Here is an 11,889-nt window from a genome sequence, read left to right as displayed (position 1 = left end):
TTTTTTTTTTTTTTTTTTTTTTGCCTCTGCCCAGCAAATACTCTTCAAAATAAACATAACTTGGCCTTGTCACAAGAGCTTTAACAGAGCTAATTAACTGAAAGTCCTGTTAAGTCTTTGCATTGTACTATTACCTGGCATCAGTGCTTATTTTTGTAAGCACATCAATTTGCTGGAAGTAGTTTGATTACTTTCTAAACATCTAGTGAGCAATTTTTAGTTTATATTTTGTCCTGAAAAATATTGTAAAAGTCATTGGGGCTCTGAATTGTAAAAGTCCTTTGGGGGTATGAATTTAGCTAAACTCTGCAAACCCAGCCATAACATCTGATGAAGTCAGCTATATCCTGTAAAAGCTCATAACTTTCTGAATGAGTTAGTCTCTGAGATGCCACACTGCCTTGCCTTCTGCCTAACTTAATGTTAACTTAGGTAACCACCTCTCTGAACTTCTCATGTCAAAATAAAGGTTCTGCTGAATGTATTTTCCTATTACGTAATTTTATTCAGAGTCCCATCAGTGGAGGTTCAGGTCTTGGGATAATTTTGAATGATACATTTGAACAGGATAATTTAAATAACATGGTTTGCTGTAAATCAACACAGATGGTAGATACATTTTAGTCTATGACCCTACAAATCTATCAGCAAGTGCTTAACGTGATTACTTTGAGTAGTTCCATTAATTTCACATGTATATGTTTATAGCATAAAGCCCTTACCTTATACAGCCCTTGAGATCCTTCCATCTGCTTGCTGAATTAAAGCCAGTGTTCTTTGTCTTAAATGAGTTCTTTAAACTTTAAAAAAGATGTTGAATTAAATATGAAATAGCAGCCTTTTCTGCATTGGGATAAATTTAGCTTTAATCTACCACCAGTTTTGCTGCAGTTGTTGCTAATAGATGGGATCCTGTAAATCATTATTACGTAGTCTTAGAAAGGCAAATTCCTCAGCTATTTTCTTCCCAGGAAAGGAAAGTGTATTTTTGAGACAGAAAAATGGCTGTCTTCTGACATGTTACTCCCATGTTTACTGTATTTACTGAAATATAAGATGAGGGTTTTTTTTACATTGAAAATGAATACATTTATGCATGACGTTAATTTTTTTTCTTATAGTGGAGTTCCTATGGAGTCATACAACAGAAAGCATGTGTGTAGGGTATATGTCAGCGCAAGATGGCAAAGCCAAGGTAAGCCATAAAGACTAAGTTGGAAAACCTAATAAATTTCAAGTCATTTTAAAAGTTAATTTGAATGTATAATGGGTGAAAACTCACTCACAGTTGGAATAGTTTTTTATAAAGCTAAGGAGCACTTTTAATTCCTTGTCCAGGCTTGTAATTAACTTTTTCAGTAACAATTCTTAGGGTCAGACTTTTGTCAAAACCTGCTAGGAAAAATTGCACTTGTGTATTGATGCGAAGAGGAGTTGCACACTTGTTATGGAACAATGCATATTTTAGCATTTTGTTTGCATTTAGTGTTCAAGTAAGCTGGCTGGTGGTTTGCCTTCTTCCCTAATTTTGCTAATGCAGGCAACCCCTGCTTAGCACTCTTAATTGGTTCTTGAAAAACCAAGTGTTAAGTGAAATGAGCATTAAGTGAAACTGAAAGTAGTTGACGATCCAAGATGGCGACTGCAAGTGTTTTTAATGACCCAAGATGGTGACCATGAGCATTATAATGAAATTTGCTATGCACTAAGTGAAATCAGGAATCGATTTAAAATGAGCATTATAGTGAAATAGCGCTAGGCGAAACAGTATTAAGTGGGGGTTGCCTGTGCTTTTCTTTGCTAACCTCTTCTATGTTAATATATTGTTTAAAATGTATCTGTTATATTTAGGTCCTTATTTCTTGGTTTCAAGATAGCCTAGTTAGTATTTTACCTCAAGGGGACTTTAGTTGCAGAGCAATATGTGGCAGTACACCCTCGGTGTCTGTCACTTTAAGGGCTGGGAGCAGACAGCCTGCAGGTGTAGGCCAGTCCTGATAAGTGGCCATTTTAGGTTCAAGGCCACAGGGCTGGTGCAGCAGTTTGCTGCTAGCAGCTGAGGAGGCAACGTCCAGCTGAGCTGCTGCTTGGAACATTTTGGAGGTAAGGGCAGGATTTGTGGGAATGGCAGGAGGCTCCTGGTCCTGAATATGACTTGAAACTGCACCCTGCCAGGGAGGGGTGGCCTGGTGGGGCTGTTCATGGTGGAACAGTTCCCCAGAAATGCCAAGCCAATTACCTCCCTGGTGAAAGGCAGGTAGGGGTGCCTTATACCTCTAGCCCCTACTTCTTGGTGGGTAATTAAGTGTTGGGGGCCAGGCCCTGAGGCACCTGAGCCTCATGAGGGGAAATGCATGACCCAAGAGGCCCCAGAGAGGGAGCAGTTGTTTGGCTGCACAGAACAGGCATTGGATCAGTTGGCCCACACACAGTAGGGTGTGCAGTGGTTGCCTGAAGGCCTGTGCAGTACAGGTGCTGAGTAGGGCTGAAGTGATGGCCTGAAGAGCAGTACAGGGGGTGTGTTAAGTACAGCCAAAGAGACAGCCTGAAGAAGGGGCTAACCCCCATAACAAATCTCTGTGTGTGTGTGTGAAGTCGCCTGGTGAGGGGTTAGGGGCAGAGTCAGCCCAGTGTTCAGTAAATTGGCTGGTCACCGTCCAGATGAGGGTCGTGGAGGACCTAAGAGGCTGCACGCTGGCCAGTCGGGAAATGAGAGTAGGCAAGCCTGATGGCTTACCTGGTTGCTCAGGGAGCAGGGCAGGTTGGGTGTGGCCCAAGGAGGGGCAGCATGCAAGAGCCGGGTGAGAGAGGGCAGAGTGGAAGAGGGGGGCAGTATGAGTGTGACCCTGGATGGGGTAGTATGCAAGATGCCCAACAGGGGACTGAGTTTGACCCGACCTCAAGCTGAAGCTGTAATAAGAAGGTGGATGCCATCTACGAGGCATAGGCCACAGTGTAGGGGAGATACAGAGCCATGGATAGTGCCCGCTGGCATCAGGGCATGTAATGAGCAGCCTCCTGCTTATTATATCGAAGTACATCAAGTTGTTGCAGGTGAGAAGGGGCAGACTACCCTAGACAGATGGGCAGGCCAAAGTGAGACCTGGCCCTGGGGTGGCCCCCTGTCAGAGCATACTACACCCTGGGCAGGAGCAGCAGCCAGAGGTTTGTGCCAGGAGGGGATGCAGGTGGGGAAGTTTTGTCACTTCCACATGTTAAGAATCAATTTAAGCACTGAAGTTTCAGAGCGAAAAAAAGTGGTGACATCTTCACCCTCCCCTTCCCCCACCCATAGTAGCAAACGTCTTGCTGCTACTCCTACTGCGGGTGCTTCTCTGCTCTGCCTGCTGCTGTAGCCATTGTGAAGAAGGTGCAAGATGAGGGGGAATAGGGGATAACAGGGCAAGGTGTAACCTCCTTTGGCAGCACCCAGGGCTGATGCTCTGCTCATCATTGTGCTACTGTTTATTGATGGTCCTGCATTTTTAAACTTTACTCTGATTTTTATTAAATCTTTTAGATGAGAGTTTGATTGTGCTGTTAATCTGATCTTGATCCTGGACGGAGATTTAAAAAATTACATATCTTGGGGACTGGACAAGAAATAGTGGGATCAAGTTGCAACAAGGGAGAGTTGGGAAGAACTTTCTAACTAAGGGATTAAATAAACACTGGAACAGATTAGCTAGAGAAGTTGTGGAATCTCTAGTACTGGATGTTTTTTAGTGCAGTTTAGATAAATATTTGTCTGGGATAGCTTAGACAGGAATGATCATGCCTTGAGTCAGGATTGGACTAGATGACCTCCTGAGGTTCCTTCCAGCTTCTGGCTTTCTGTGACACTATCTGGTAGCACAGACATACTTTTACCATTATGAAAGTGACTTCTTTCCTCGTGTAGCTCATTTCCTTTACAGGAATAGCTATGCTGATATATAATTTTTATATTAAAGTTATAGCTGGCTTGTACTGCTTTTATCTTCATGAGTATATTAAAGGAGTACAGATATTTTTTGGTACATTCACAGCCCTTATTATTTGCAGGAGACTTGGCAGGGTTGGAGAGGACACAACAAAACCTCCAAGTTCGATCCTTGGAGAACATCTATTAAATTCAAATCAGTTAACTTTCAGCTTAGTGATTTGTTTTTATCAATATAATGGGGTGTGAAATAGGGAGAATATGGTATCGTAGGATGATAGGAAAGTAGGGTGGGAAAGGACCTCACAAGGCTGTCTAGTTCAGCCCCCATGCTCAAGGCAGAATCATTCCTAAATAAAACCCCCCAGCCAAGTGTCTATCCAGCCTGTACTTGAAAACTTCCATGGATGGAGATTCCACAGTTTCTCTAGGTAGCCTGCTCCAATGTTTGATTACCCTGGTTGCCAGGAAGTTCCTCCTCATCTCTACCTTAAATTTCTTCTGGTGCAGCTTGAGTCCGTTGTTCCTAGTTCTATTCAGTCAGTGTAGCTGCCCTACTGGTAGGCTATCCCAGAAAGGGGGAAAGAGGCAAACTGTTTTTGCCAATAGGAACATTCATGAGGGAAGAAGCCATGAATTGAGATGGAGAGACAGGTAGAGTATTCCAGAGGGAAGAACTTATAGTTCACAAAAGGGAAAGCAAGCGAAGATGAGGTAGAGGCAGACAGCTGCATTCCTATAGATGCCGGTAGGTACCATATTTACTCTAATTATATTGAGACCATCTTATATTCAATTCTGTATGTGGACAATTTATAATTTTCCAGGGACAGAATCTAATTATTGGAGGTTTGCCTTGAGTTTGTCCCCTTCCCATTGCTATAGCAGGGAAAATAAATCTGGGGGATCAGGTGACCCCCTGGTTCTCTGCCCCTCCCAAGTTCTTCCCTCTGCAGCCCCTTACCTCCCCCTTACTGTCAGACCCTACTCTCTATGAGCACGTGGAAGAGAGGGGTAAATTTGAAAACACTAATTTAGATGTAAACATGCCTATAGTAATTGAGTTAATGCAGAATTTCACTCTTTCTGAAATTGTTGCAAGTTTTAGGACAGGTACTTCATAAACACACTTTTAAGCAGCACTTTTATACTTATTTGCATATAGTAAAACTTACTTTCAAAAAAATTTTTTTTGCCTGTTCCAAGCCAAATCAATTCAAAATCCATGGTAATCAGTCAAGAACCGTAAGTGGCCCTATTACTGGCAAACATCCTCCACCCCACCTGGGGCTTCAGACGTTTCTAAATCATGTCGCAGGCATCCTATGTACAGTCCAAACCTGGAGGCTTAGGGTTCAGATGCCCCCAAGTTTCACTTGCCTTCAGCCATAAGGCCACAGGAGCAAGCTAGGGGTGAGTCTCCCATTTCCATAATGTGGGCACAAAGCCAAGATCTTCCCACTTGAGCAGCAAGTGGGAGGTTATCTACATGTTACCTCCACAGGTAATACCCCGTGCCAGAAAAGCAGTTAGCCCCAGCAACTAGGAAAACTGTCTTAGTGGTCATGGTATTTACCCTGCGTGATAAGTATTTATACGAGGTTGTGATCAAAAAGTTCTAAGACTTAACCTTTATTTTAAAGAATAGTGTACAAACAACATTTTTATGAGCTGTCCCCTTCAAAGTAATCTCCCCCAGATGATATACACTTGTCCCAATGTTCCTGCCACTTTTGGAAGCAATGCTAGAAGTCTTCAGCTGAGTTTTTTGAGTTCCGCTTTCACATTCTTATGATGGTTGGAATATCATCAAATCTCCTTCCTTTCAGCTTCATTTTGATTTTTGGGAACAGAAAAAAATCACATGGGGCATGGTCAGGTGAATACGGAGGGTGTGGTATCACAGGAATGTTTTTTTCAGCCAAAAATTCTTGAATGGAGACAGCAATGTGTAAAGGAGCGTCGTCATGGTGCAGAAACCATCGACCATTTTCACACAGCTCGCAGTGGTTTCTTCTAACTTTATCCCTCAATCGAATCAAAACCTCTTTATAAAAGGCCTGATTGATTGTTTGCCCACTTGGTAGAAATTCCTGATGAACAATACCCCGAACATCAAGTCTTAGAACTTTTTGATCAAACCTTGTATATAGTAAAACTACAGATGATAGGAGTCCAAAGCCAAAAGACTCATGATTTACTATGTAGTTCATTGGACTGGGCTCCAGCAGAGTCAGCAGCTTTTCAAGCCATGGTGGCCCCACAGCTCAGCACTGCTCAGTAAGTGTGTGTACTCCAGATACCACCCCCCCCACTACAAAGGATCAGTAAGCTAATTAGCCCCCTACTCGTGACCAGAAGTGGGTGTTCTAATCACGAATCCTAGGATCCTCCAAAAATTTATATGTAGATGAGGCCTGGGGCAGCCTGATCCAGCTCCACCTCATGGAGAGTAGGACCACACTAATCATATGCAGCATGCTGAGAGTGGGGGGGGGCGACAGATTATGGGTGAACTGTTTGGGGCTCTGTTTGTTGCTGTTTACCAGATATTTAAGGCTGGTGAAGAAACAGGATCACTGAATATGGGAAAGAAAGGGCACAGCTCGGTTGTGGGAGTGAAGAGGAAATCAAAATATATTCAGTGTATTGGCTCACTATGTCTTGAAAAAGAGTCAGCACACTACCATATATGTTATTCAGGTGGACATTACTAAATTATCGTTGTGGTAGGTTCCCATTAGTTTGTTTGCCTGGTATGGGCAACATGTCATATAGTCATGCTCAGTGTTGGCTGCATTTAATAAGCTTCATAGTTGGTTTCTGTTACTGAGCACATGCTGTGTTTGGTAGCAGTTTAATGATAGACCATGTATTTAATGAGGTTTTCTTGTATGTGAATGTAAGACAAGGGGCTTTTTTCCCTAATGCTGACTGGGGGGGGAAAGCCTTGCCTTATATTTACATAAATACGATATATCAATATAGATGTTTGAAAATGAAGGCAAGTAATTGAAACTTGGTTAGAGAATGGAACAGTAAACTCATGAAAGAACTTGGTGAAAGAAGAAAGATCAGTGACACCAATGGCATGGCAGGAGCAGAAGACTTAGCAGCAGAAACTTACATGGTAAGTTATGGGAGAAAGTTAAAGGGGGTGAGCCTACTATCAGCCAGCTGATGGTAGTGTGGACAGCAGTTCCACTTCAGTAGTGAGAGCAGAGTCTGTTAAGGAGAGAAGATAAGGAGGTTTTGTATTTCCTGTGCTGAACTGGAGAAACTTGTACAATATTGAGGAAGACGTTTGAGACCAGAAATGAAAGATTTGCATAGGGGACAATGTGATCAGAAACTAGTAGGGGTGTGCAAAACGGGCCATATTTGATTCGGATTTGGCTCGAATTGGGGGACAGTGATTCAATTAGTTGATTTGGATCACCGTCCCAATTCGATTTGGCCAAATCCGAATCTGGATTCGATGTTGATTTAGAGAATCAGCAATTTGGCCATAGACATAGCTTTAATGTTTTTTCTACATACCTTGAGGTATCAGGTTCAGCTTGTGTATGCTGCAATGGTGGGACGGATGGAGCATCCCCCAGTAGCGTGGGGGGTGCCCCTCATGTGCTTGGCAGCAGCCCCCCTGCATCCTACCGGCTCAGCAGTTGGCCACGTGGGGACCCCAAGTGCCTCCTCAGACCCAGGAGGCACCAGTTGCCAAGCTGGGGGGCGGTTCTCTGTGTGCTCTATGGCGGATCTGGAAGTAGGCCAAAAGTGCTTCTGATCCACTTCTGGTCCACTGCTGAGCATGCTGGGGACCCCCCCCACACTCCTGTAGGATGCTCCATCTGGCCCAGCATCTCAGCATTCATGAGCTGCCTGGTACCTTGAGGTATGTAGAAAGAAAATTTAAAGCTGTCTGTGGCCGAATCATCAAATCTTTCCAAATTGATTTGGAGGGTTCCAATTTTGATTTGGAGAGATTAAAGTGTCTCCCGATTCAATTCAGAGATTCGGCTGCCGAATCGAGCCGAATCTCTGCTGAACTGAATCACCGACCAAGATTTGCACAGTTCTAGAAACTAGTATAAACTTCATAGCTGTAACTATGGGTATAGATGAGCCCAGATAAGGAATGCGTATATAAATGGAGAAGAGGCCAGGATCCCCTCAAGGGAGGAGGAGGAAAAGCAGCTAATGTAAGTAGTGCTGACAGAGATGTCACTGATGTACCCTATCCTGTGGCACACATGACACATTTTTCCCCATAAAATCAACTGTAAAGAAATGTGTTTTCACTGATTTCTTAATATTTACTTAAGACAACAGATTCTTTTTAAATAAAATCTAAAATTATAGTGAGTGAAGCTACAACAAGCTCATCTACTGATGTCCAAGTGTGCATCGGTTGTGACTTTATAATCCTATTCAGTCCTCCATTTTTATACTGTGGCCATCCTGAAATAATTCTTTAAACGTGTAAAATTTAAAACGATTACATAACTCATCTTGTTTTACACAATAAGATTCAGAATCTTGATTGTGCAGAAGTTTTCTTGTTCTTAGTTGGCAATGTCCTGTTGAAGTCTCTAATGGTAAATGCAAAATCTGTGTGGTAATGAGGACTAGCAGCACAAAGCCATGCCCAGAAATGTTTTCCTACTTGCAGTTGCATCGTTTGACATCTGGTGTGCATTGTTTTCATATTGCTGGTAAATTCTCCAGCTGGTAATCTTGATGGGGCTGACAGACACAGCTGCTCCTTTTGGTACACTCTTTTAAATTATGTTTTTGACCTTCATTGAAGAGTTAATCCCTCTCCCTTTCTTCCTCTTTTGAGCCTGTGGCCACAAATGCTTTCCAGAGAAAAACCACAAATGCCTTGGCTGCTGTCTTCTATTGATCAAAAAATAATCTTCTATCATAAAGGCTGGAATTCTGTTGCATTGTAAGTGTGGCTAAGAGAAGGAAAACTATGCTTGAAGTTGAGTACAACATATTGAAAATCTTTAATCTCTCATCAAAATGAAATAAGGTTTGCCTGACAAGCCATGTTTTAGTAAAGCCATGTTGTCCAGCATTAATTATATTTTGTTGTTTAATTTTTTATCAGTTAAATACTGCATCAAGTCTCCCATTATTTAGCCAGGGCTTGGTGTCAGGCTTAGAGACGATTCCTGGGCAATCCTATACATCCATTTTGAACACTGGCAGAATACCGGGTACTAGCATTTTCAAAATCATCTGGAATTTTCCTGGCTTTCCAAGATTTATTGAAAATGAACAGTGGGCAAGAGATCTCTTTCCTAACTTGTTTAGTATGTGAGTGATGTTGTAGCCATGATGCTCCAGAAGTTACGCAAGAGGCAAGGATTTCTTTGGGTGATACCTTTTATTGGACCAACTATGCAGTTGTGGTAAAATTAGACAAGCTTTCAAATGCAAGGCATTCTTCCTTGGGTCTCTGATCCTAGAAAGCAGGCACAGCATAATGAAAAACAGCAGAGGAGAGAGGGTAAGATCATTCTCAGGAGTAGCAGACAGACAATTAGCAGAAGAGTAGCTGATTACTGGGACATCAAGACCTACCCAAATGGAGGAGGATCATTCTCACCTTTCCAGTGTGGAAAAAATTCAGGAGTTGGGTAAAATATAATGTGGCATAAAACCAATATCAATCTATCCAACAACTTTAAAAAATGAACTTGGGAACAAAAATTCACAAGCTGGCTGAAGACTAAGAACCAGGGACTAAAAATCAGTATCTTTATCATTGATGTCTTTGTCTAACTTTATCCCAACTATATAGTTGGTCCTATAAAAAATACCACCCAAAAAAATCCTTGTCTCTCACTTGTTTCAAACTTTAGTGGTGCAGGTTATCTAAATCTTCTAGTTTTCAAAGTCTTTATCTTGAGTATCTGGTGATCAACTTCCTCCTGGTGGGTGCTATCCTCATGTGATATGAGTGCACACATACATTTCCAAGCACAGAGCAGATACTTATTGAACACTCTTTCATCATTTACTGTTTCCATCTAGTAGTGTCTTATCCCATTGCTAGGATTCTTTTTCCTTGATGCATTTAAATTCTGTCCTTACCCTTCACAATTCTGTTTTTGTTTTTTTTTTTTTGATGCTTTTACATTACTTTCTTTTTTCTATGCTTTGTATCTTCCATAATTTATTAATTGATCTTAGTTTAGGCAGAATAACCAAATGGGACTTTACCTGATCTGCGTTTTGTTTGGAGGTGGAAGTTAACTTTGCATGGATACCAGCGAGAACTGTGACTGATCTGAACAGTCTGAAAATGCCATATGATTTTTCAGGAGTTTTGGGGTCATAGAGTCAGCATTAAATTATTATATTTTCACTTGAGAAAAAACCTTTTATCCTCTTTTAGGAAAAACTTTTACAGTGTCCTTTTTACCTTATATAATACTGAGTCTAAACAGTGTATTCTTAACCCTGATTGTTTCATTGTGCTCTGGTAACTGAATAAAAATACTGTTATCCAAATTAGCAAGTTTAAATTAGTTTGGATATCTCTGTATACCACTGTTATTCAGTTACTACACAAGTAAAAAATAAAAGCAAGAATCTTAAAAGCACCTAACTAATTTAGGGACAAGTTGTATTTACTTTCAGTGCTTAAATTTGTTTGTGACCAAGTGTAGCTGCAGTTCATGCTTCCTAAAGATTATGAAAACATTCTATATTAATTGCAGTGTAGCTTCATAAGGACTCGCAAGAGCAAAACTGCATATTATTGATTAGAAAGAAGTGTGGGTGTAGCTCTAACTGGTGTTTGAATAAGATTAACTTGTTGCAGTTACCATTTTTTTAAATGGTTTTATATGGTATAAGTGATAGTCACATCAGTGCTTTGGGAGGTGGTTAAGGTGTGCCTTGCAGTCTTTGGAGTGGTTTCATTCTTCACTTGTGTTTAGAAGATGAAATTATGTAGGCCAGTAATAATCTGGGGAGCAGGGGAAAGAATCCTACCTTTCTCCTTCTTGCAATCCAAGCACATAATCCTTTGTTTCTTCTTCCCACCTGGTGCCCACGAAATAGAGCCTGTGCATGGTATGCTTACTCAGCATATACAGCTTGAGTGCTGCATTCTTTATCCATGTGTTGAAAATTTTGATCATTAAGCGTAGATTTCTCTTTCTTTGCCCATTGGTTCAGTTTTGTTCACTGTCATTCACATACAGCATAATGCAGCAATTTCATTTCAGGAGAGCAAACATTTTGGCCAAAGTTTTAAGACCGAAATCTAGTGACCTTTTTTTTTTTACTTACTACTCCCCAGTCTTTTTTTCTCTTAGAGGAAAAAGTGATATATGTCTCCTCAGATACTGAGAGGCAAACTATAGCTGGACATCAATACCAGGGTCAGTCTCCACTTGTGGTGTCCTGCTGTGCCTCTGATTCTGCTCCAGGTACCTGGGACACGTGCACTCAGAGGCCTCACGCTTCTGCTACTACATCAGCATTCATGTATGACAAAGGCAAAAACAGGGGTTTTTCCGAACGCAAGGTACGGCCTAGGTCAGGGTTTCTCAAATTCATGTGATGTGAAGGTCCTGTAGGTGGGACTTGGCTTACAGTGGCAAAACCGAAAGTGCCACGGCAGGACTTCTGGTTTCACTTTTGCACACTTCGATCAGCTGCTGGGAGACCCCCACCCCTTGCTCTTTGACTGACCTCTGCTCCCCCCTGCTCGTCAACCAATGGGACCAGGATATTTTGACCTTATGTAGGTGGGATGTAAGGTGCAAAAGGTTGAGAACCACTGGCCTAGGTAACAGCCACCAGGCAAATTGAAACAGAAAGCCACCAGTTGCATGCTTGTTTCAAGCTTATTTGTCCCAAGGGCTCTAAGCCTAAAAAGGCTTCTGTCAGTGATGAGGTACAGACTTTCAAATCAACATGTATGGAACCTTTTAAATTGGAGGACT

General features: G+C 41.7%; 1 protein-coding gene across 3 annotated transcripts in view; it reads left to right on the top strand.

Annotated features, from left to right (window-relative positions):
- The window catches only part of TASP1 (taspase 1), a 217,456-nt gene that overhangs the window by 179,508 nt on the left and 26,059 nt on the right, over nt 1-11,889 (top strand). For all 3 annotated transcript variants that reach the window (XM_019516244.1, XM_019516243.1, XM_019516245.1), the window contains one exon: nt 1,122-1,195. In XM_019516244.1, coding sequence (XP_019371789.1) covers nt 1,122-1,195 — 74 coding nt within the window. The remainder of the gene's footprint in view (nt 1-1,121; nt 1,196-11,889) is intronic.

Source organism: Gavialis gangeticus, unplaced genomic scaffold (assembly GCF_001723915.1).
Source record: "Gavialis gangeticus isolate Ggan-Ray unplaced genomic scaffold, GavGan_comp1, whole genome shotgun sequence".
In the NCBI taxonomy this organism is placed as follows: Eukaryota; Metazoa; Chordata; order Crocodylia; family Gavialidae; genus Gavialis; species Gavialis gangeticus.
This window is presented reverse-complemented; position numbering and strand designations above follow the sequence as displayed.